This window comes from Pyxicephalus adspersus, chromosome 5 (genome assembly GCF_032062135.1).
Source record: "Pyxicephalus adspersus chromosome 5, UCB_Pads_2.0, whole genome shotgun sequence".
In the NCBI taxonomy this organism is placed as follows: Eukaryota; Metazoa; Chordata; class Amphibia; order Anura; family Pyxicephalidae; genus Pyxicephalus; species Pyxicephalus adspersus.
In genome coordinates this window covers 72,468,614-72,492,673 of record NC_092862.1, presented here as the reverse complement: position 1 = coordinate 72,492,673, position 24,060 = coordinate 72,468,614, and the positions used below count along the sequence as shown (strand labels likewise).

Below are 24,060 nucleotides of genomic sequence, written 5' to 3'. Positions count from 1 at the left end.
AGGAACTTCTCAGCACCCCCTCGTATGACCACCATGACAACAATGGGGGGTTGATTACCCTGTCTATAGACTATCCTCCAAAATTTCATTTAATGGGTATGCGACTGGCTTACTGCATGTCAAAGCTCTTATTCTCTTATAAATCATGATTGTAGGCAGACTTTTCTATTTAGTAAAGCGGAAGAAAATAATTGCAAGAAGTAGGAAATGAGTGGAATCCACATGCCTCCCTGAGCAAAAGCAGCTCAAGGTGCTAAAATCTGTCCCATGTATGGTACATATTGTAGCTGACCAAGAAAGAACACTTTTTGAAAAACAATGTTGTGATACTTCAATACATAGCAAAACTATAGAAATAAAATTGATACACTTAAACAGTAAAAACTTGGGCCATTCAAAAAACCTTGTAGTTAAACGTATGTGGACCCTGGTAGTTTATTATACTTTATTTATTATTAAAGTTAACCTGCAAAAAACACTTTGTGAATGGAAAATGTGTTTGACATCCTACTGAGTTTTCCTTTGTTTTGGGGATAAAAATGCATAAGAAACAATTACATTGCTAACAAATAAATTTATATTCTGCATTTATTCAGTCATTCTGTAGGATCTCCTGGTTTTTAAGGAATATATTTTCCAACTAAATGTTCTAGAAAAAATTCAGATACCAATAACACTTGCATAAGATTTATTTATATGATATAATTACTGTAACTGCAACATTGTTTGACAGCGGTAAACCAATAGTGAAAAGTGTTGTTACTGATAACTTGTATAATACTACTTATATAATCATGAATAAATCCCTTTACTACCAGGATCACAGCTTTGATTTATAGTTCTAAACAAAAAATAGAAACTATTGAGTTAATCTGATTGACTCTAAAAGTTGTAAAAGCAATATTCACTAAGATTATTGATTTGCTTCATTCTATGTGTAATTAAGTAGGTAACCAGCTTCATTTTATTGTATAGCAAAGCAGTTAAGTGTGTAAAGATTTTCGGCATTAAGCCAGTTCATCACAGCGCAAATAGTTATACATGTTTACAGGGCTGCAGTTTAATTACTGTAAAACTATTTACTTCATAGGAAATAATAAAGGAAAAGAACATGGTTCCAAGATGGCCTAAAAGAATAAACCAGAAATGCCCCAAAACTTAACACAAACCCTTATTCTTCTACATATAGAAACACACCTTAAAAATATGTGAGCACAATAAACGGATGAAGCCTACAACATGAAGACTACAGCATTTTATTTGGTGCCTTTTTAAATCAATGTTGATTTATTGATCTACCAGCTCATTTTGCAAGACTTAAAGCCATGTCCTCAACACTATATTCTTAGTGCTCACCTTGAAGGAATTGACAACCTTTCCAACAAATGAATATGTTTAATTTACATGAGAACCTGACTGCCAAATTCTGGAGGCATGCCACTTTGTTTTGGACAGCTTTCAGTAAGAGACTATAAGATGCTCCTTTAGAAAGAATACAAAAAAAATACTGAATCCAGTCTGGTGTCTTGAAATTGTTCATCTAAAAGAAAGGTTGTAGTGACATAAAAATTCTAGGAAGGAAATAGAGATAACATGAAAAAATACAAAATGGATTATGAAAGTATATCTCTATTGCAGGGAATGGTTATAGTGGTTTTACAGTGTTTCACATGAATGGTATCATTGTAAGACATAATATTATGAATATGTGGTAATGTTTTAAAATGCTGATTTTAATGTAAAAATCCTAAATATATATGCATATTGTATTGTCATGTTCTCTCACTAACAATTCAGATGAAAACATTGTTTCCTGCTACAGACACATTTACTATGCTTGAATGCTTCTCTCTCTATTGGGTCAAATGCAAATACAATAGTTTCTCTATTAGAAAAAAAGAATAAAAAAAAAAAAGAATAAACAAAGACACATTTCTCTGCCCCAATCCTAATAACACGGGTTATTTTTTTTTACCTAATGGGAGCACCTGTCTGCTATTTGGGCCTTTTTAAACTAGTCCAGCTGTTAGCCTAAATAATCTATGGGGGAACTGATGGGTGCATGGGGTAGGTAAAAAATATATATTTTTTTATTCACTCGTATTTATATTAAGCAGCACTTTACAAAGTCCATATTCATTTCACTAAATGTTACTCTACTGGGGCTCACAATCTAATATCCCTACCATAGTCATATGTAATTCACACAGTCTAAGTCTAACTTTAAGGGAAACCCAATCAACCTAACTGCATGTTTTTGGGATGTGGGAGGAAACAGGGATGCAAGGAGAGAACCCCCACAAACATGTGGCAAACATACAAATTCATTCAAAGATCATACCACAATACCAATAGACAAGGATTGCAGGGCACAAATAAAGGCACTGATACATTTCCAGTAGGCTTTATAAAGTTATTCATACCACAAAAGAGTAACAAGTTTGCATTATGATAAATAAAAGAAATTATACCTTTTCAGCAGAATGGTAAACCTGGATGTAAAGTTACTAATCATGATTCAAGTAATTTCCAAAGGAATTTCCAAAGTGGGTCATCCACTAATAGGTTATGTCTGTATTCGGAAGATGACGTTTCTGGAGCAGCAGTATAGCTATTGCACTGTAGATTGTTACTTGCATGTAACCTTTGAGACCCCTTACGAAACAGTTATGCAGATTTAAAGTCAGGACAGACAGGAGGTCAAAAACAGTCTGATTTGGAAGCACAGGGTTATAGCAAATATCCAAGAATGAACCACATATTTGTCATGAACACATGCTTATTTAAGATGGTTATAAAAACCCAACCAAATCATTTTAAAAAGTTAGGATTACAGACAATTGTGTTCAGACACTCTCTAATGTAGTGTAAATTTACTAAAAGTGTTCATATCTTCTAGCATATGACATAGATAGGTACAATGTTAAACACTACAGAAGGACCAGAACATGATATACATATAGTCCCCGAGTTAAGGACATCCAACATACAGACGACGCCTAGATATGAATGGGGCTTCCCTGCTTGTTCGTGTGCAGGACGAAGCCTTGATAGGGGGGAGAGGGCAGTTTGCATCACTTGCAGAAGAAATCTTTTGCTAAACACAGTTTAGGAACTTCTTGTAACATAAAAATTTTAATGTATGTTTTAGCTTTTTCTTTGATATTCCCATACTGAGTCTGCACCACAAATTCTCAAATTGGTTCAAATCAGTCAACTAGGCCAGCAAGTCAAGTTCACATATAGAACTATTGTATTTATGATGAGCCACAGACCCTAATTCTTTATGATTCTGGATTATCCTGGACACAGTAAAATGCTGACAAATAATTAGAAGCAGTTTGACAAATAAAGAGCCCTTCCTAATGCAATGTTTTGATGTGTGATGTTCAGCAACAGACAATTACTTTCCTGGAATCTTGTCAGTTAAAAGAGTTTTGTGCCTTTATATAGTCTCACAATAATTTGAAAGTAATCGGTATCAATTTAGTAAGCATAACCTGTGATTAGTACGAGAATTCTGCCTCATTTTCTGGTCTTCTTAAAGACTGACCTGATGTGCTTGTTTTGTACGAATAAAAGCGTTCCGTACAAAGTGTGATTACATTTCCGTATTCAAAAACCTACATTAGTTTCAATTTTATTTATGTATTGTATATAATTTGATTTACTTTTTATTTTTATTGCCAATTTTTATTCCTCTCACTTCAGTTTAAATGCACTGATACATGTGCACCAATGTAATTTATATATCCGTGTGTGTCATATATATGCATTTGCATATGTGTGTATATGTGCATGAGCTGGGGGGCAGGGCTTATTTATGAACTTTATTTTATTATAAATACTGTACCTGCTTTACCATTCTGTATATATATATATTTATTATTTTAGTAAACTTTATTCATATTCCCAGGAGTCTTGTAAGCCCCTAATATATTAATATTATTTATTAAAAAACAGGATATAAATAGCACCAACATATTACGCAGCTCTGTACATTAAATGAGGTTGCAAATGACAGATGAATACAGACAGTGACACAGGAGGAGAGGACCCTGCCCCGAATAGCTTACAATCTAAAAGTTGGAGGAAGTAACAAACAATAGGAGGGGAGATACAGTATGTAGTAGTGGGAAGTAGTGATGGTTTCAAAAGACAGAAGAAGATGGGCATGCAAGTTTAAAAAAAATGGCTTTTTAGTGCTTTTTAAAATGAGCAGAAAATAGGAGCAAGACAAATAGGACGAGGAAGACCATTCCAGAGAATAGGGCCAGCTCCAGAAAAGTCTTGGCGCCATGCGTGTGATAAGGTTATGAGTGAGAAAGCCTGTAGTAGGTCATTGGAGAAGCGAAGAGAGTAGCTGGGGGAGTATTTTTCTCCCCCCAGGTCAGAAAGGAAAGTGGGACAAGAACTGTGGAAGGATTTGAAGGCCAAGCACAGGAGCTTGAATTTGATTTTCAGGTGAAATCAAAAGCCAATGAAGAGAACTGCCAAGAGAGGCAGCAGTAGAAAAGTGGCAAGGATGGATGAGTCTGGCTGCAGCATTCCTAATAGATTGTAGAGGAGAGAGTTGGGTTAGTGGAATATCAGAGAGGAGGATGTTACAGTAGTCCAGACGAGGGATGATAAGAGCATGTACAAGGAGTTTAGTGGTCTCTGGGGACAGGTCGGGGCCAATTTTGGAGATGTTGCATAGGTGAATGTTACAGGACCTGGAAATGTTCTGAATATGAGGGGTAAATGAGAGGGCTGAGTCAAAGGTGACACCAAGACAATGTGCCTGAGGGGAGGGACGAATGACAGTGTTGTTAACCATTAGGAATATGTGAAAAGGGAGATTTGGAATTCGAGGGGGGGAAGACGATAAGTTATATTTTATCCAGGTTGAGTTTCAAAAATCTGTCAGACATCCATGATGATATGGCTGACAGGCAGCACGAGACCTTATCCAGGACTGAGGGAGACAAGTCAGGGGTGGACAGATAGATTTGAGTGTCATCAGCATACAGGTGGTACTGTAAGCCAAAGGAGGATATAAGACTACCGAGAGAGGAGGTGTACAGAGAAAAGAGAACCGGTCCAAGGACTGACCCTTGGGAAACACCAACAGGGGGGAGAGTAGGAGAGAAGGAATTACCATTACAAGAAACTTGAATGAAGCGCTCGAACAGGAAACAAACCAAGAGACAGCAGTTTCACTGATACCAATGGAGCGCATGATTTGTATTAGAAGGTTGATCAACAGTGTCAAAAGCGGAGGAAAGATTATGGAGAAGAAGGAGGGAAAACGTGCCTTGAGACTTAGCTCTGATGAGGTCATTGGTCACTTTAGTAAGGGCTGTTTGGGTGGAGTGGGCCGCTTGAAAGCCAGACTGGAGAGGGTCAAGCAGAGATTTGGTGCTCAGGTAATTGGTGAGTCTTTTGTAGACAAGGTGCTCAAGAAGTTTGGAAACATATGTGAGAAAGGAGATAGGACAGTGGCTAGAAGGGTTTCTTGAGGATAGGGAGAATAATGGCATGTTTGAAAATGGAGGGGTAGATACCAGTAGAGAGGGAAAGGTTGAATAGTTAGGTTAGGGCGGGGGCAAGGCTGGAGGAATGGGCACGGAGTAGATCAGAGGGAAGTGGGTCAAGCGGACAGGTAGTAGATGGAGATGATGAGAGAAGAGAGGGGACTTCATCCACAGTAACAGGGCTGAGGGAGGCCAGAGATGATTTACAGGTGGAATGGTTTGAGTGGCCCCAGTGAGCAGAGACATCATGTCTGATTTTGTCAATTTTATCTCTAAAGTAGGTGGAAATGTCTTGGGCAGAGAAGGATGTTGTGGGGGGGAGCAGGTGTTGGGTTTAGGAGGGAGTCAGTTGTTGGTAAGAGGCTGCATGGGTTGGAAGCTTGATAGTTAATGACAGAAGAAAAATACTTTTGCTTGGTGACAGTGAGACCAGTGTTAAAGTGTTGTAGTCTGGCTTTGTAGTCCATGAAGTCAGCGTTGAGGCCAGATTTCCTCCACTTGCGCTCAGCTGCACTAACAGTCTTTTGTAGCTATTTGGTGTAATTGTTGTGCAAGGGTCGGGGGTTAGCATGACCAGGGTACCAGAAGGTGGCAGGGGCAACTTAATCCAGAGCCAGAGAAAGAGCGTGGTTGAACCGAGTGGCAGCTTTATCCGGAGATGTGATTTTAGAGAGGGTAGGGGTTAGGGACGTATGGCAGTTTGAGACTAGACTGTGGTCAAGGTTATGGATCTCTCCGCTATCGCCCAGGTCTGGGATGTGGCAAAGGGGGGCAAGAGTTCAATAAGTTGAAGGTGATAAGGTTGTAATCAGAAAGGGGAAATGGTGAGTTGTAAAGGAGGGTGAGTTTGCAGAGTTTGGAAAATCCCAGGTCTAAAATGTGTCAGGGGATGTGTGTGGGGCTGTTTATGTTCTGTGAGAGTCTAAATGAAGAGGTAATGGAGAGCAGTATGGCTGAGGAAGGATGGTTGGGCTCATGCACTGCAACATTAAAGTCACAGAGGATAAGGGTGGGCAGGTCATGGGAAAGAATGTGTGGGAGCCAAGAGGCAAAGTTATCCAAAAATTGTGATACTGGGACAGGGGGGTGATAGACAACAGCAACAATGAAGGGTAGGGAGTTAGGAAGGACTCTGTATGAACAGTTAGGTGAGAGAATGAGACCCACACCACCACCTACTCTGTTGCCAAGTCTACAGATATGTATGAAGTGCAGGCTTCCATAGGAAAGAGCCGCAGCAGAGACAGAGTCTGAGAAGGAAAGCCAAGTTTCAGTGAGAGACAGGAGTGTATTTGACCATCTGCACCATATGAAAGTGATTGGGTGATTTAAAGCAATTAATTCTATATGGCAGTCAGGTTTTTGTTTACACCTTGGTACTGTGGCAACATGATACATACGTACGTTATTAATACATTTTAATGTAATAAAACAACTATAAAAATAGCCAATAAAATATAACATTTATAGAAAGGTCAATGCAATTCAGTACCACAACAATTCAGTAGCCAATGAAAGGCAATGTTAGGGATATTCATATACCCTATGCTTATTGTGGAAAAAAAGAACAGGATAAAAAGAGGACCAGAAAAAAACAGCGACAAGATTTTTCCCACACAAAGCATCTTCCATTCTTTTAGGGATCCCAAACCACTTGTCTACGTGTCTAGACTGTATATTACAATACAATGCAATAGAAGGGGAATGGAAGTGTAAATGACTGTGGGAGATGTTTGGTAGATCTCTTTACAAGCCCCTTGACTTACTTAGCAGAGTTCCTGTGATTAGAGCTGTGAGTGTTTCTTTTTCTAATCAAGTCTGCAACCTAAAATCAACCCATCTATTTTCTTTTAAGTGACACTAACCACATAGTGAGAAATGTAAAGAAATAAATAGGACAGCATCATTTAATCTACCATTGTAATGTTGAGTCAGAACAAATAATAAGCAGCAAAGGTAGCGCTAATTATGGTGTCTTCTCTTTTTATTTTCAAAACAGGCAATTAGACAGTGAAATGCATTTGCATGGGTTGGCTTTCACAGGCATAGGTGATTATATAAAAATACTGTCTATAAAGAAACAAAGAGAGAATCAGTGAAGCTGGGTTCTAGGTTATTGTTTGCTGACTACATGAAAGCCAGACCTAAGAAAATAAAATATTCCTATGTTCATGCTCTATACCAAAATGAATTGCACTACTAGCAAATGTGTGCCCATTTATTTTGGCTGACTAAAATGCCTGAAAAATGAATTTTAGTTAAAATTATGTCTGAATTTAAAAATGTCATTTAAATAGGTGAGCTTGTCCTAGCTTTTATTAGCTCATGGAGTATGTATTGGAATCTAGACTAATGAAAATGTGAAATGTACAATGTACTTGATCCATTTAGAGAAAAAACAATGAGTCCTCCTCGGGGTAGGTAATCTTATGGGAGGTAATAGTAAATAGAGCCATACCGGATCCACCGGCGTCCAGCGTCGTCCATCGCCGCAATCTCCGTCTCCTTCCGGACGGCTTCTGCATCCGATGAGTCACCGGAGAGTTCCCGGTGACGCCGAAGCGTGTGTGCGTTGCCGGTGGGGCATAAAATTCAAAAATCCATTAGTATTGCAGTCAATACAAAATAACTGTATTGAATCCAATACATTGGATTTATATGTGTAAAAGCAGTACTCATAGTATAGGTATAAGGAGAAGAAGGGGAATGAAAGGTTTCAGGCTCAGGAGGTTTTTGTGCAAAAATAAATCAAGTGTGTATGTATGTGTATGTGTGGCATCTTTTTGCTTTGGGCTTGGACATATCAAGCTGGTAGGCACCCTTTTGTATTTGTAACATCCATACTTTTATCTATATTTTTATTTTAGTTTCGTGGTTTCTATATTTCATTACTTACCCTACATTATATACCTAAAAAAAAAATAAAAAAAAAAATATATATATATATATATATATATATATATATACATATATATTTTTTTTTTTCACTAGCATGCAGCTTGAATACTGCTTCTTTTACCCCCTACCTAGACTGCACCCCAACCAAACATGAGTAAACTATTGCCCTTGTTATTAATTTGATTAAAATCACATTAATATGTTGTTTTTTAAACATCAGATATGAAAGTTTAAAATGAGATGTTGATTGTTCAATTGAAGGTTTACCGTAGCTAACTGTGGAATTATTAAGTTCTAGACATCCATAAAAAAGAAGGATTATTATGTTTTATTACAAACTAGATCTCTAACAAAACTATATTATTTAATAATCTTTGACAATATATATGCTATATGTTTATATCTTGTATTTGTACAATATAGAAATCATACAACCTCTGCAAATTTATACCCCTGAAGAAGCCTATAACAGGCGAAACGCGTTGAGAATCATGCAACCATAACAGGTCCCCTTCTTACCTTGTTTTCAATCTTTATATGTACTTTGTATGACATTGGAAGGTGTCTTATGTCTAGATTAAAGTATCCATACCCTGTGACAATACCAGGCATTTGGATATTGAGCTTAAAATAAATAATATGTACCTTTGATGTATGTATTAATTGTAACTTGAAAAATACACACTTGATTTATTTTTGCACAAAAACCTCCTGAGCCTGAAACCTCTTTCTTTCCCCTTCTTCCCCTTATACCTATACTATGAGCTCTAAATAATCAACACAACCTTTATGAAACAAAGACAAGAACCAACACCAAAAACAAATTAACGTGTAAAAGCAGTACATTGTTTTCAAGAACCTTTTTTTTTACAGTATATATATTAATATGAGTATAATATGTATTTAAAAAAAAATGTTTTAAATATATAGATTTTTTATTTTATTCAATGTATTATTTTTACACGATTTTGTGTTTCAAACTTCAAACTATCATACTCATACTATTATATTATACTGTAAAATAAATTTTCATGAAAAACAATTTACCGCTTTTAGACATATGAAACCGGAAAGAAATGAACCGCTAGGGAGGTTAGATATTAACCACAAAATAACAATTGGTTTAAGACATTTAGTTTTCACATAGTGTGAAGATTAGCATAAAACCCCTCTCGCTGCAGAGAGGTATTCCAAATTTTAAATTCAGTTTCAGGATGCTTTGCCCACTTTTATTTTCAAAAGATTCAAAAATACAGCAAAATCCAGGATTTTCTCTCACAGGGTATTAATCTCATTCACAGCATGACAATTAAACACACACATTTTGGTCTACCAGACCTAAACATTGGGAGACTTTCCCCCAGCTCACAGGCTTTGCTCAGCCTTTCTTCCTGATCCCCACCTGGCCTCAGTCATCAATGCCACCTGTTTCAAAAACAGGTAATTTTTTATAATCAATGTCCAGGTGCTTCAGGTCCATCCTCAATTCCTGGCTTGGAAAAGGGATGGAGTGCCTGGCCCACCCATTCCTTCCAGGATACTCTAAGCCTGGATCACTCAAATAAAGTGACACAAATTAGCAGCTACACAATAAATTGTGGCCCTATCCAGGCCCGTCAATTCCTTTTCAAGGACAAACTAAGGATCATGGTGCCAAATACCACCTGAATTTGCCATCATATAATTGAGTCTGCCACAATGCTAAAAAAGGTTGTTACAATATACTGTATTATAACATAAGATCCACATACCACAAATGACATAGATATCAATAAGCCAGACTAGAGATAGGTGTGCATTTTTAGCAGTGAAATAGAGGGCCTGATTTATTAAAGCTCTCCAAGGCTGAATAGTATACAATTTCAGCAGTGAAGCTGGGTTATCTAGCAAACCTGGAATGGTATTCTTAAAAGTAATTTGCTATTTGTTAGCAAATGTTTTCAATCCTGGACCAGATTCATTCCAGGTTTGCTGGATTAGCCAGCTTCGCTGATGAAAGTGTATTTTCTCCAGTCTTGGAAAGCTTTAATAAATCAGGCCCAGAGTATCCATATGACTGAATAACAGTCATGCACTAACATTAAAGGAAAGAAGTAATACATTCTGTGTATGTGAATTGCATTTAGCATTGCTCCTAAGTGTTTTATGATTGTACCTTTATTCCAAACCTCAAATGCAGCATTTCCTTAGGGAACTCTTTTAATGCTTTTAAAGGTTCCCTAAGGAAAATGTTGGACAGTGTAATGATTGCCCCACTACAGTGTTGGTTAGAAAAACACTGTTTTAGAAAACTAAAAACATCATTAGATTCATGCAGCTGGCTCTACCAAATGGTGTTGGCCCCAGAACTATACAGGTATCATCAAATGTGACATCAATTAACCACAGTTTGGGGAACCCCTGGCCATCCTTGAAGAAACCCTGGGGTGCCAAAACCCTGATTCAGATGGGCTGCTGTGATGCATGAAGCTATCCTTGGACAACCTCTCTAGACAGCAATACAGCAAAAAAAAATAAAAAATAAACTTGAATATATACAACATCAAGGCTGTTCAATAGATATTTTTGTGCATGCTTTATGTTAAATAGACAGAGTTACCCATGTACTATGTTTTTTTTTATTTGGTTGTGGTTGAGAACAGATGAGGACTTTATGAAAGATTTATGGACTTCCTTGACATCAAGAGATTTGTCTCACAGTGAGATATATAAAACCAACAAGATGACATTGTGAGGACTGAAAAATCTCTTTTTAATCCCAGAAACCAATGTCAAATATAGCCCTGATAAACTGGGAACCCTACAACTACAATCAACATGGATAGTATAAATACAAAAGAAAAAAGTACATGATAAAAGCAAACAGTCCAATAAACCACCAATTAGGTAACCCATTTGCATTAAAATTGCCACATCCAAAAAATTAACAATTCTTTGGACACAAGGAGGGGGGGGGGGGGTAATGGGACTTTAAAGGCAAATCTTATACAAGTTTAAATTTGTGACTTAGATGCTCCAAAAATTATCTGATTTTAAAAGCACATTGAGAGATTTTGATTTTAAATAAAACATAATGAACATTAATTTAAATATTAAAAACAGTTGTTCAAACAATTTGTCTCCAATTCATGCAGATCATATGTGTGTGAAACTCCTCGATGTGTTTCGTGGAGCTAGTCCACTTCTTCAGGGAGAACAATTTGTCAAAAAGCAGTATTTTTAACAACATTTCTTACATTATATATGTAAAATCATTCAATATTTATCAATTTAGCAAAAAGATAATAAACATTTTTTTCTTTTACTTACCTATCACATTTCAGAAATCTAATCATAAATATTCAAAAACTCTCTCCATATATTAAGGCTGAATGGTATATGGAGAGGTAGATTCAGAGACCATGGTAAGCAGACATCATCAAGCAGGTTTCTCAACTAAATCACTTTAAACTATTCAATTCCTCCATTGAAATAAAATCTCACAGGGATTTTAATATATACCCCTATGGCCTCAACCAATTCAACAGTGCTACCATAGTGACCAATTACCATGATGTTAAAACATTTGCCATATATAGTGATAATTAAAAATAAAATCTCATATAATTGTATTTAAACCCCCTATGTGTTACAACCCTATATCATTAGACCAGTACCATCTTACGTCACCAAGTAGCATATGTGGTGAAGCTTTGAGTATATAAGTTCAACACCTTATCTTAATTGGAAAAAAGCCCCCAATACTCTTAAAACGTAACAAATACCCTCAATATATCTTAAAGTGTCAGTGCTACATTACATCCTAAAATTCCCATGTGTGATTGAATTATTCTAATTATACAAACTACCAATAGATCAAAGCTTCCATGTATTTAAACCGTGTCCTACATAATGCAAAAAGACTTTTGTGACACAAGTACTAGTATAATGCTTGTAGCGCAGTGTCTTCTGCTCAACTCACTCAAACAATATATAGTGTATAGTGTAAACCTCAAAGGGACATATTCTAGTATCAAATTTGAATATACCACATTTACCTCCACTTTCCTAGATTTAACTGCATCCACAACAAAAGTAAAACCGCCACCCAATTTGCGGGCGGCATCCCAAAGGGGACAATACTTCCTCCTCCCAGGGCCAGAGAGGGTTTCCCTCTGTAGCAGCACTAGAGGACGCTACATGCCCTGCTGGATATAGGGAGTGTTGTAATGACATAAACAAAAAAATACCAAAACCTTTCTCAACCCCTCGCATGTTTCTGTACATTTTCTAATAAATGTACAGAAAGGATTTATAGGTTTAACATTCAGTTAGACCGGGGTATTTAGTTGCTTCAAATTCAAATATCCATTTGTCTCCTGCTGTAAGATCAATTTATTATAATTTCCACCTCTAGGGTTAAAATTGATTTTTTTCTAGTTCAATAAAACAGATTTCATCAAGATTAAATTTATGATCCATTTCTATGTGATAGCTTAACGGAGTAATGATTTTGCCACTTTTTATGTTGTCTATGTGCTCATACATCCGTTTGCGAAGACATCTCTTAGTATTCTCTATGTAGAAGTGTTGGCAATTGCAAAAGGCCATGTGGACTCCTTCGTTACTACAATCCACAAATCCATTCAAATTTCTATTGATCATAATGGGTATTTGAAATTGATCTTTATCCGTGTATATCAATTCACAATAATTACACCCACCGCAAGGGTAAGTGCCAACTTTTTTCTGTCTCTCTTGTGCACCCCTGTTACTAAAGTGGCTTTTAACTAACTTTTCTCTCAGGGAGGTCAATCTCCTGAAAGTAAATTGTGGATTTGACGGAATAAACTTAGTGTCAGAACTGAGGTAAGTATAGACCAATGTTTTTTTACAGAGGTCTTGCAACTAGTCTAAAGTTAGGTCAGGACTTCTATATCCAGGAATGATAGATGTGAACCACTACTTTGGTATGTGATTTTTAAATTAACAGAATTGTCACCTAATTTTCTCATAAGGTCACTCAGATCTGTATTAGTACCTGTCTACAACATGAACACGTCGTCAATATACCTTCGCCACAATAATATGTAGCAAAGGTATATCGAGGTATATAAGGCGTCATCTGCGAACATCTCCTTCTCTCATACCCCCAGGTACAGGTTGGCATATGTTGGGGCACATTTGGTCCCCATCACAACCCCCTGCATCTGGAGGAAGGTACACTTATCAAATACAAAAACATTCTTGGTAAGTATATATCCCAAGAGAGCAAGTACGAATCTATTTTCTCCCCTTAGCTCGCTACTTCTTTCTGCCAAAAAAGTGTTTTACTATCTTCAATCCTTTTTAATGGGAGATACTCGAATATAATGCTTCTATATCGATTCCCACCAACAAGGTTTCTTTGAGTACACATAGGCCATCCAAAACTTTTAATAGCTCTGGAGTGTCCTTCAAAATGGAGGGTAGACCATATGCAAATGGTCCTAGTTATATCCACAAAATGGCTTGCATTTGTCGAAATACTATCAATTCCAGAGATTATGGGTCTGCCAGGTGGGTTTACCAAACTCTTATGCACTTTTGGCAGTGCATAAAAGGTAGGCTTTTTTGGATATTTGATATTCTGGAATTCAAATGTAGATTAATGTCAAAAATATTTCTTGCCAATGCATCCAAGATAATTGAATAAAACTCTAAATTGAACTCTTTAGCTGTGTCTGGGGTGCTTTGTCATACCATGATTTATCATGATTTTTCTGGGTGATTTTGTGATACCAATCATGGTTATTTGAAATTTTTCCAGCACATATGTTTATATTGGGTAATATCCATTACCACCACATGGCCACCTTTATCCAATGGTTTTATTATTATTGTGTGGTTGTTCTGTAAGGCATATAAACCTTGTTTATGTGATTGCGATAAGTTCTTGTTTCTTATCACACTATTATCAAACTCCTTCACTTCTTTGATAATCTGTTGTAAAAAAGCAAAAATATGGGGATTTCTACGTAAAAAACATTTCCACTTATTAACGCCCACATTTAAAGTACTTTCGTCTGATGTCATGTTGCTTTCTTGTCAGAGCTCTAATGAATCCCTAAATGTTCTATAGTTTGCTGCTTCAAATTGCTGACAGTCTATTCTAAAATCCCTGTGATCATATGTGCCTGAACTTTTTTCTGCAAAGCTTTGAAAAATAAATCCCTAGCAAAAAGATGAATGTCCCTAATAAAGTCAAATTTATCGCAGGTATTAGTTGGACAAAAACTCAACCCCATTTCTAGAACCTCTTTCTTTGTTTTAGTTAATATGTGATACAATAAATTTATACCATTTAGTTGGGATTCGTTGGAAGTCTTACTGCAAATTGGTACAGGGGCATGTTTTGGGTACCCCCTCCCATTTTTGCATTGTGTGAATTGTCTAAAAAAAGGTGTGGTGGCCATGGCCCCTTGGGGGGTATTAACTTTTTGTGTAATGTGATCAAGTGGTATAGGGGTGTTAACATTTTGTGCAGGACCGACTTCCTGCGATGTGGGATTAGACACAGGTGCATTTAAATGTGATATTTCTTTGGGGAGAGATAAAAGCAAACAGACTAATAATCACATAAAGTACCGTTAGTGTTAAATGGATAAGGGAAGAAAGGAGCAAATCCAAATCACTTACCACATATTATAAAGAGATGAAGTAAAAAAAAATCACTGTAGTTCTCATGTGCAATTAATTTACAAATTCCAAGGCAAACCAGCAAGTGTGTCTCTTCTTGTGACATGTTGGAGCACACAATCCGACAATATGAATGGATACTGAAGTTAAACCATTAGTGCTGACACTGTGTGCTAATAAGGAATAAGAGACTATGTGGGAAGGACTGTCTTTGTCCCTAAACACTAATTATTTTTTTATTTCTACAATACAGCAAGGGAAAGCCTTTTCATCTGTGAAAATTTGCAATGTTAGAGAAGGAATGTGAATGGAAATCTACAATAAAATAAAAAAAGCTTATTGGCGTTTCTGTCAACATTCTCAAGTCTCGCAAACATTCCCATTTTTTTTATTGTTTGTATGTGCACTAATATCACTAATACCTGATTTTCTGTTGTAGCTTAAAGTGAAACTAAAGTTCCACTTTAAAAAATACGGGATCAGGCAGGTGGTTTTTGCACAAAGGGACAGACGATTTCCCTTCTGCAATAATCCATCTTGCCTGCCTCATCACGCCAGGGAAATTTTAGGGAAGCCTGGCAATCCTGGCTTTCCTTGTGTGTGATGGGGAAGAATGAACATCTGCATGCCTGACATGATCCGGCCACGGCCAATCAAGATGCCAAACGATCATTTCTAGGAAGAAGAAAAGAAGCAAGATGGTGGTCCTGCGATGGCATGGGGATAGGTGAGTTGTGCAGGTTAATTTCCGCTTTAATTTATATTGAGAAAATAAAATATTAGAAAATAAAAAAAACAAGAAATAAAAACCAGTAGTAGTATATAAAGTTAGAACTATAATACAAATTATCAGCCTGCACTTTGATTTGATCAGTTAATTTTTGATAAAAAAAAAATCTATGCTATTGTTGACAGCAGGAAGCAGATTGTGCAGGAACTAAAAAGAGATTATCTGTATCTGCATTTATACTTGTAATCTATTTTCAGAATGTTTAATCTATTAAAGTGTCCACATAATGCTGTTATAGCCATCGCCATGCATTTCCTATATAAATGTTTGATATGTACTGAAATATGAAACTTCCTTAGCTTTGCTTATGTTGGCTAATTTTGATGTAAGTCACATGAATACTGATGGGAGATAATTAGCATGCCAAAGGTTGAGCAAATGAGTCATTTGAATTCATTAAAAGCAAATTCACATTCCTGGTTTATAAGCACACCACAATGAAAAAGATGTGATGAAAGATTAAAGCATAATTGTGTCTGTATAAGAAAATGTACATTTATACAGGATGTTTAACAGATATGGATTGAAGAAGATAGAGGCAGATGGATGCCTATTTTCTTGTAAAAATGTCAATACAATGAAAAATGACTGTAATATATCAAAAATGGATTACAAAAAAAAGGAGTTTAAAATGCTTTTATGAAGTTACGGAAAAAAACAGATAGCATAAACCAAACACTGTAGCTTTTCATCTGGAACTTATAGAAGAAAACAAAACCCCTACAACTTTTTTCTTCCTTGTAATGAAAGTTAGTAGGAGTAAAAAGAAAAAAAAGTATTTAGTGAATATCTTTTTAAATGCTAAGCTTTTTAAATGAAAGAAAAATCATCAAAGCAACACATGGACTCAGCATGCAAAAGTAAAAGCTTTAACACTAAACTAGGTTTGCTAAAAATAAATGTGGGAAAAAAACTACTGTATGACTTAAAAAAGTATTTTACTTATTGCAAAATTATTTCTATCTATTGTAATTTACCAAGGTATTATATGACTTTAAATAGGGCACCGTTTAATATTTTTGAAACATATTTTACTTACACAGTGGCCAGACATGAACATTACAGGTTCTGTGAAACTGTTTTACTAAATGTTCTCTTTACAAAGTGTGCTGTGATTACTTAGTCTATCAGTCAATAGTCAATCATTAACAGTAGAATAAAAATAATTAAGACACTTTTAGAAACCTAATGTTTTTTTCAAAACAGTTATTTTAAAACTTTATGTTTTATAACTAATTTATTTCAATGATATTTATTGTTTCGGGCTGTTTAGTACTGGTTCAGAAGTTATCCAGATTTAAAGCAGTGGTTTGAAAAACACATGCCCATCTGAACACGCCTTTACTTCAGTCTCTAGGCATTATTATCATCATTTTGACTTTCCATGATATTCCAAAAAAACTGGGGATTCTAAATGTTGCAAGATTGTATCTTTGCATTGCTATTTTACCCATTGTTTTTCTTTGGAGAGGAAGGATATTAAATAGTAGGACATCTTATTTCAATGCAAGGTTCACTTTAAGCAACAATATACATATGTTAATGATTGACAAGACATTTACCTGCAAAGCAAAAGATAAGTTATCATAATTTTCCTTTGCCCTAGTTTTGTGCGGAAAGGTATTAGTAACGCTTCCAGAATATTAAAAACTGCCTGGTCAACCAATACGTTATCTCTTGCCAGTTCAAAATATGCAGAGGTGGAAATTACATTGCATGCATTGTCTTCATTTATTCACATAGTTCTCAGCTGCTACTGAATCTATAAACGTTCTTGTTTTATGTTCATGTTTTTTTTATTGAAAGGCTGGAAGAAGTAATAAAGTGTTTTTGATCACATATTCCTGTTTGTCTAAAAAAAAGAGAAAGCGGACCAGGAAACGTGACAGCCTTACTGAAGCCAGTGAACAGGATCATGAGAGCAGATCAGATCAAACTTCATGCAGGGGTGATTTTTAATCAGGATTATACATGCTTTGGGTTTGAAAGACCCTTCCTTTGGTCCCTTGACAATATCAACAGCCTACACTGAATTCCTTAGCTTTCAAAGTTTTCTAACCTGGTATAGTCCAGTACCAACACACATTTTTACAGAACCTTTACACATGGTCTGAAATCTTTTTATTGCCTTGATTACAAATATTACCAAACACTTAATAAACACACACATAATAAAGTCACATTCAAAGAAAAGAGTTTACCTTTTTGAGCATAAGGATGCCCTCTCTTGTTTCTTTATCAGTAGATATGGAGAAAACACCATCGCCATTGATGATTGAGTACCTGATGTCAGCATTTTGTCCAATGTCTGCATCATTTGCCTTGATTTTGCCAACTGCTGAGCCCACTTGAGCCGATTCAGGCACATAAAGTTGATAATGTTCTGTAGAAAAATTTGTCAAAAATTAAATGATCAACATTATCAACATATGATCAACATATAGGTCCAAAAACAAAACCCAAAAACAAGAACATTAATATTTGTGGGCTTGATTTACCAAAGAATGTGCTGCTGAATTACCATGCAATATAAAATGACCTAGTTAACTTCTGTTTGTATTTTCAATGTGCACAGTTAAAGGAAACATCACAAACATTTATACGCCTGCTAAATATTTTACAGTTTTACACAAGCTATATAGCGAATATTCGAAAAAAAAAAAAAGATGTTTTGGTGTCTATTTGACATCTGTAATCCATTTGTTGGTGGTTGTCTATGTGCCAAGTACTTGTGTATTATTAACAATAACCTAAAAATTGTGACTGTAATAAATAATAATATAGTAATAAAACTCAAAAAAAGTCTATAGCCCTTGCTTTGCTAAGAGTAAAATGATGCCCAAGTGCAAATATGTAGGTTTTGGCCATGGCCATGATTCAGCCAGAGATGCCACAACATGGGCTCCAGTAAGTGAACTAATAAACTCCAATATGGGGTGTTTTATATTATGCCCTCTAGCATCAACAATTGTGATTTACCATTGCTTGTACTAACACCAATGACCGTGATTTATTACTGGACCCACTGATGTCAAGCACTACGTTTAATTACTCCCCCCATGACACTAGCTGGTTTATACTTGCTCCCAATAAAGCAAACAATTGTGTTTTATTACTGTTCCCACTTAAACCAATAATGCAGTTTTTATGTTTTTTCCCACTGATACCAAGTATGGAAGTTAAAAGGTCCAATAACACAAGCAAAATGTTTTTTTAATTCTCTGACACAAGTATAAGATTTATTTTAATGCCATCTGATAGAATATTTTATATGGGGCATATTTTATTGTAATCTGGCACCTACTACAGAGTTTATTTTTTGTCCACTAACAATAAAATGTCCACTGGCAGATTTTTATACTTACTGAGAAGAAACATATGACATTCACATCTTCCTGTTACAGGAATTGATGCTTTACCATCATAACTGTTAGTTGGAATAGTAAGTACTAGTATTTACACTACAGAAGGTAGAATAAGGTTAACATGCTTATTACTCAGTTACCAATACTTCCTTAAGGGGCCCAAAACAGCATTATTTCAGTGTTTATTTGTAAAGGGGACCATAATGTGCACATTGACCATGACAATACCCTTTAGCAGCAAAGTTAAGACACACAAGCACTTACAGAAACCTTCATTACAAACGTAGCAATTCTTTTCATAGTTAATAATATTTAAACCAATACATTGCATTTTAATAGATCTGGCTGATGTTGTTATGCTCTCTTAGTGATGTACATTAAAATAACCAGAACATTCACAGGCTATAGGAATAGACTGATATGGAAATCTGTAGCCTAAGGATCATATCTCCTCTTTACATTATGCAGTTCACTATTTCATATTTCAACATACTGATAAATATTTTAGGCTGAGCTGAAGAGACATTATTTATTTTCCATTCTGGGAAATGGCTGTGCGACCGACACTAAAATACTAATTTCCATTGGATACGTCATGTTCTGCCGTGTTACAAATTCTGCACAGCTAACAGAGAAAAGAGAGGGATTCTTATTTCATATTTGAAGCTAAAGTCAGATAATCATGCTGTGATTTCTCGGAGTGGAAAGAGAATTAGGAAATACTGCTCTGAAAAGCACACAAGAATTGCTGTTGATCTTGATGAAAGAGGCCAAAATGGACTTTTCTGCAAAGTCATAACTCACAGGCTGATCAGCTGTCATCTGAATCATACAAAGTAAAAGAAACTTTCACATTATGGACTTTATTCAAATCTTTGTTTATTATGCCATATTCAGACTAGCAATTTTGCAAGCAATTCTGAGTGGTTTTACTGCTTAAAACCGTTTGCAAAAAATGTTTAACACTAGATCTTATGTTTATCTGCGAGAAGGCAGGCAAAGCTTTTTTTGGCTTTACATGTAGACTCAATGGACCTGAATTAGTGCTGCATGCAAACTAGAAGTGATAGCCTTTTACTAGTCGTGGGTGCCTTATGTTTTTACTGTAGATTTCTAAGAGTGGTAAACTCTGCTGTAAAATACTGTTAGCCTGAACATGGCCTTAAAGTACAATGCAAAAAGCTATTTACTGACTTGGTATTATTACCTTAGAAGCATACCTATGTTACATTAGATCAGTAAACCTATTTAGATTTAGTAGATAAATGATTGCCCCATGTTGTTTAAACTGAAATCAGGCTAAAAAGCCCTTGTATAAAGGTAGTATGTATATATTTATAGTACATCTTGTTTATCTTCATTCAGGTTGGCTAGATTATACAGATTGGACATGTTTTCAAAAAAGCATATAAAATAAACAATAAGTTTACAGAATGAACACAGCACAGATATAGAAAATGGGAACGAAGAAAGAGAAGGAAAACCCTGTTCATCCTTTGGCACTTAAAAGTAAGTACTTGCAGCTCTCAAAGTACATTTTTGGAGCCTAGTTCCTTTTTAAATTTCCAGCTTCTATGATATTACCCTTATTCTCTTCTGAGAATCTGGAATACCTAATACAATAATAACTACATTGAGAAATACCTCAGATGCAAAACTAATCTTTAAATTTCATTATTATATATTCATTTTATTTAATGTTAAAATTATTATGCTAGATCTGCTTTAAGCGACAATTTTTTTTTACAATACCATACAAAACCTAAAACATCTTCAAGTTTTCAAACAAGTCCTAAAAGTAGATGAAGAAAACCTAGTAAAACAAATGAAACATATACAACACATAATATTATATTTGGTCATGTATTTATTGAAAACTAAATTTCAAAAAATGTATAAAAAAAATATCCAATAACATAAAAAGTAAGTGAATCAAGCTCTCTGTATTTCATGTGACCAGCTTTGTGCAGTCCTGTACATCCACTCTGGGAAGTTTTCTCTTGGATGGACTTGGACTCCTAAATGTTTCCTCACATGAAACAATTGCATTAGGTCTTTCCACAACATAATATTGGAATAAGGTCAGGACTTTCACCTAGCCACTCCAAGACATTCACTTTATATTTAATGTACAGCGCTGTGTAAAATGTTGGCACTATATAAATCCTGTTTATTAATAATAATAATAATAATAATAATAATATTAATAATAATAATAATAATAATGACAAATACTTTGGTTGAATAATTTGTGTGTCTTGCCATATGACCTACTGTTTTTTTCAATTCATAGACAGATGTCTTGTCATTTTCTCTGGAATAGTATTAGAATTATTTGTCCCATCAATGATGGTAAGCCATTTAGGCCCAGATTAAGCAAAACAGGCCCAATCCAGAACACTCTCATCACCATGTTTTGGAGATGGTCTAGGACTTTTATGTTGGAATGCAAGGTTTTTCTTTCTCCAAATGTAATGCTGTTCATTTCTGCCAAAAAGTTCTATTTTGGTTGTATCCTGATAGTAGACTCCCAAACATCAACATGTGAGACATAGCTTCTGTTGCTTTGAAGTTACCCTGGGTTCCTTTGAAACTTCTTACACTATTACATGCCTTTCAGTTGGAAATGAACAACTTTCTTGAATTTGTACACAATCTGTTTGACTGATGTTCGGTGAAGTTCAAATTCTTTAGAGATAGTCTTGTAACCTTTTCCAACTTCAGATTTTGTTCATGCTATGATATCCTTCCACAAATGTGTAGTATGTGTGATCAGTATATATATAATTATATTATATTGATAATAAATATATAATATCATTATAATATATTATCATTATTATTTTATGTTATATTCTGCACATTTTGCCTGTTTAGCTACTAAAATATATATTATAATGAATCTTTTATTGTTCATCATTACAAAGTACAAAGCTTCTAGTTCAGAATAAGTTGTACTTTATTTGCTACATTTCCATTTCCTACAAAGTAAAAAATAAAAACGCCATTAGGTAATACTTTTATTTTGATGTATTGCTTTAAAGCTTCCTTTCCTTACAGTTAAACCAAGAACAAAGTACCAAATCAGCATTGATACCAACTGTGACTAGGCATGAATCGCAATCACACTATTAACTTTAAGCCTTAAAGTCTATGTGAGGTATGCACCGGAATTACTCTTCAAGATGAGATGAAATCATTTTCCACTACTGAGCCTGCATATATTATAATGGGATCTGTTGTACTGAATCCTGAAAAAAAACTAGAGCACGATTATGTGAAAATATAGTACCACAGACATCAGCTGCTGAATGATAAAGAAAAATGAGCTCAACTGGCACACACTGTAATGATAAAATGTTGCTTCAAATAAAAATGCTGAGTGAAAAAATGTTTTAGAACTTGCATCTGATACAAAATGGTTTCTTTTTGATGCTGTTCTTTCTTTGGACATTTTTTCCAACATGACTTATAAGATGTCCCTTTTCCTCTAAAAGAACTTAGGAGAAAAGCAGCAATGTGGAAAAAGATGTGTTGAAATACGCTGTGACTCAAGTCATAAAAAAACTGACCTGGTTAGCTGGCTTGCTTGATAGCTTCTCTTTTAAACAATGTTTAACACTGCAAAATGACCTTTGCTGTGTATAAATGCCAGAATGGGAAGATATTATGGGGTCGCTTTGCTTAAGAAGGAGAGAATGTTTACCATGAAAGTAAAGCTGAGTTTACTGTGCAAGTTAAATCATATTTATTTTTATTGCAATGCATGAGATTAGGTATCCAAAATAAACACAAGTTAACATTTGATACTTTTTAGTGAGTAAATTCCTATGACTCTATGCCAACCGATATTGATAAAATGGAGAAAATAAATTAAACTGATCAGGAGGTCTAAGGAGCACATTTAACACTTTTATTATGCTTTGCATGCACATTTCCACTATGGGCCTGTTTATTTAGTAACAAATTGTCTTTCCTTAAAATTTCAGAATAAACCATGTGTTTTTTGGGGGGACAAGGCTATTTTTTGGAAATATTATTTGCAAGATATACCTACAAAAAAGAAAAATACATAGCATAAAAAAGGTATTGCAAATAAAAAGGGGTGGGGGGTGGGTGGAGGTTTAATTTGCTGATTTTATTTTTTGGAGATTCTGTTGTAACCAACAAAATTAAAAAAAAATTACACAGAAATTAATAAAAAAAATAATAATTAATTAAAAAAAGTATTCCTTGGTTTCTGGTATCCTATAGATACTAGCAACAAGGTTTCCGGTTCTGTCTCTTCCTAATTATCTTTTACACTTATTGTAATATAGGAATGAGGTAGGGCTGCTTTTTGTACTTTACCCTCTAAAATTTAAAAATTTTAAAAATATATTTAAAAATAAAAAAAGGGAAAATCAGATAATTTTGTAATGTAATCATTGAAAATGTTAGACTGCAAAAAAACATGCCAACAACATTGCAGAGATGAATTATTCCATTAAGTAACTTGAAGGGCCAGCAACAAAAAAGTACAGACCATCTTTACATTTCTTCTGACAGTAAAGGTGCGTACACACTTCCAATTTTTATCGTTCCAATCAAACGACGAACGATCGATTGGGCAAAAAATCGTTCGTAAAAAAGTAACCAACGACGCCGACGAACGAGGAAAGTCGCTGGAAACGAACGACCAGACCGGCGGATCGGATTGGACGACGATCGTTGAACATCGTTCGTGTGTACGGTCGTTCGTTGATCGTCCATGGTCAGAGCATGCGTGATGAACGAACGTCCGTTTACTTTCCTGTCGTGCACATAGTTCCTCTATCGCTTAAACGATCGTATC

At 35.3% G+C, this 24,060-nt stretch overlaps 1 protein-coding gene across 1 annotated transcript in view; it reads right to left on the bottom strand.

Moving 5' to 3' along the window:
* Window positions 1-24,060, bottom strand: part of CDH18 (cadherin 18) — a 327,191-nt gene that overhangs the window by 68,137 nt on the left and 234,994 nt on the right. The window contains exon 6 of the mRNA XM_072411849.1: window positions 18,063-18,244. Within this exon, the coding sequence (XP_072267950.1) occupies window positions 18,063-18,244 (182 nt within the window). The remainder of the gene's footprint in view (window positions 1-18,062; window positions 18,245-24,060) is intronic.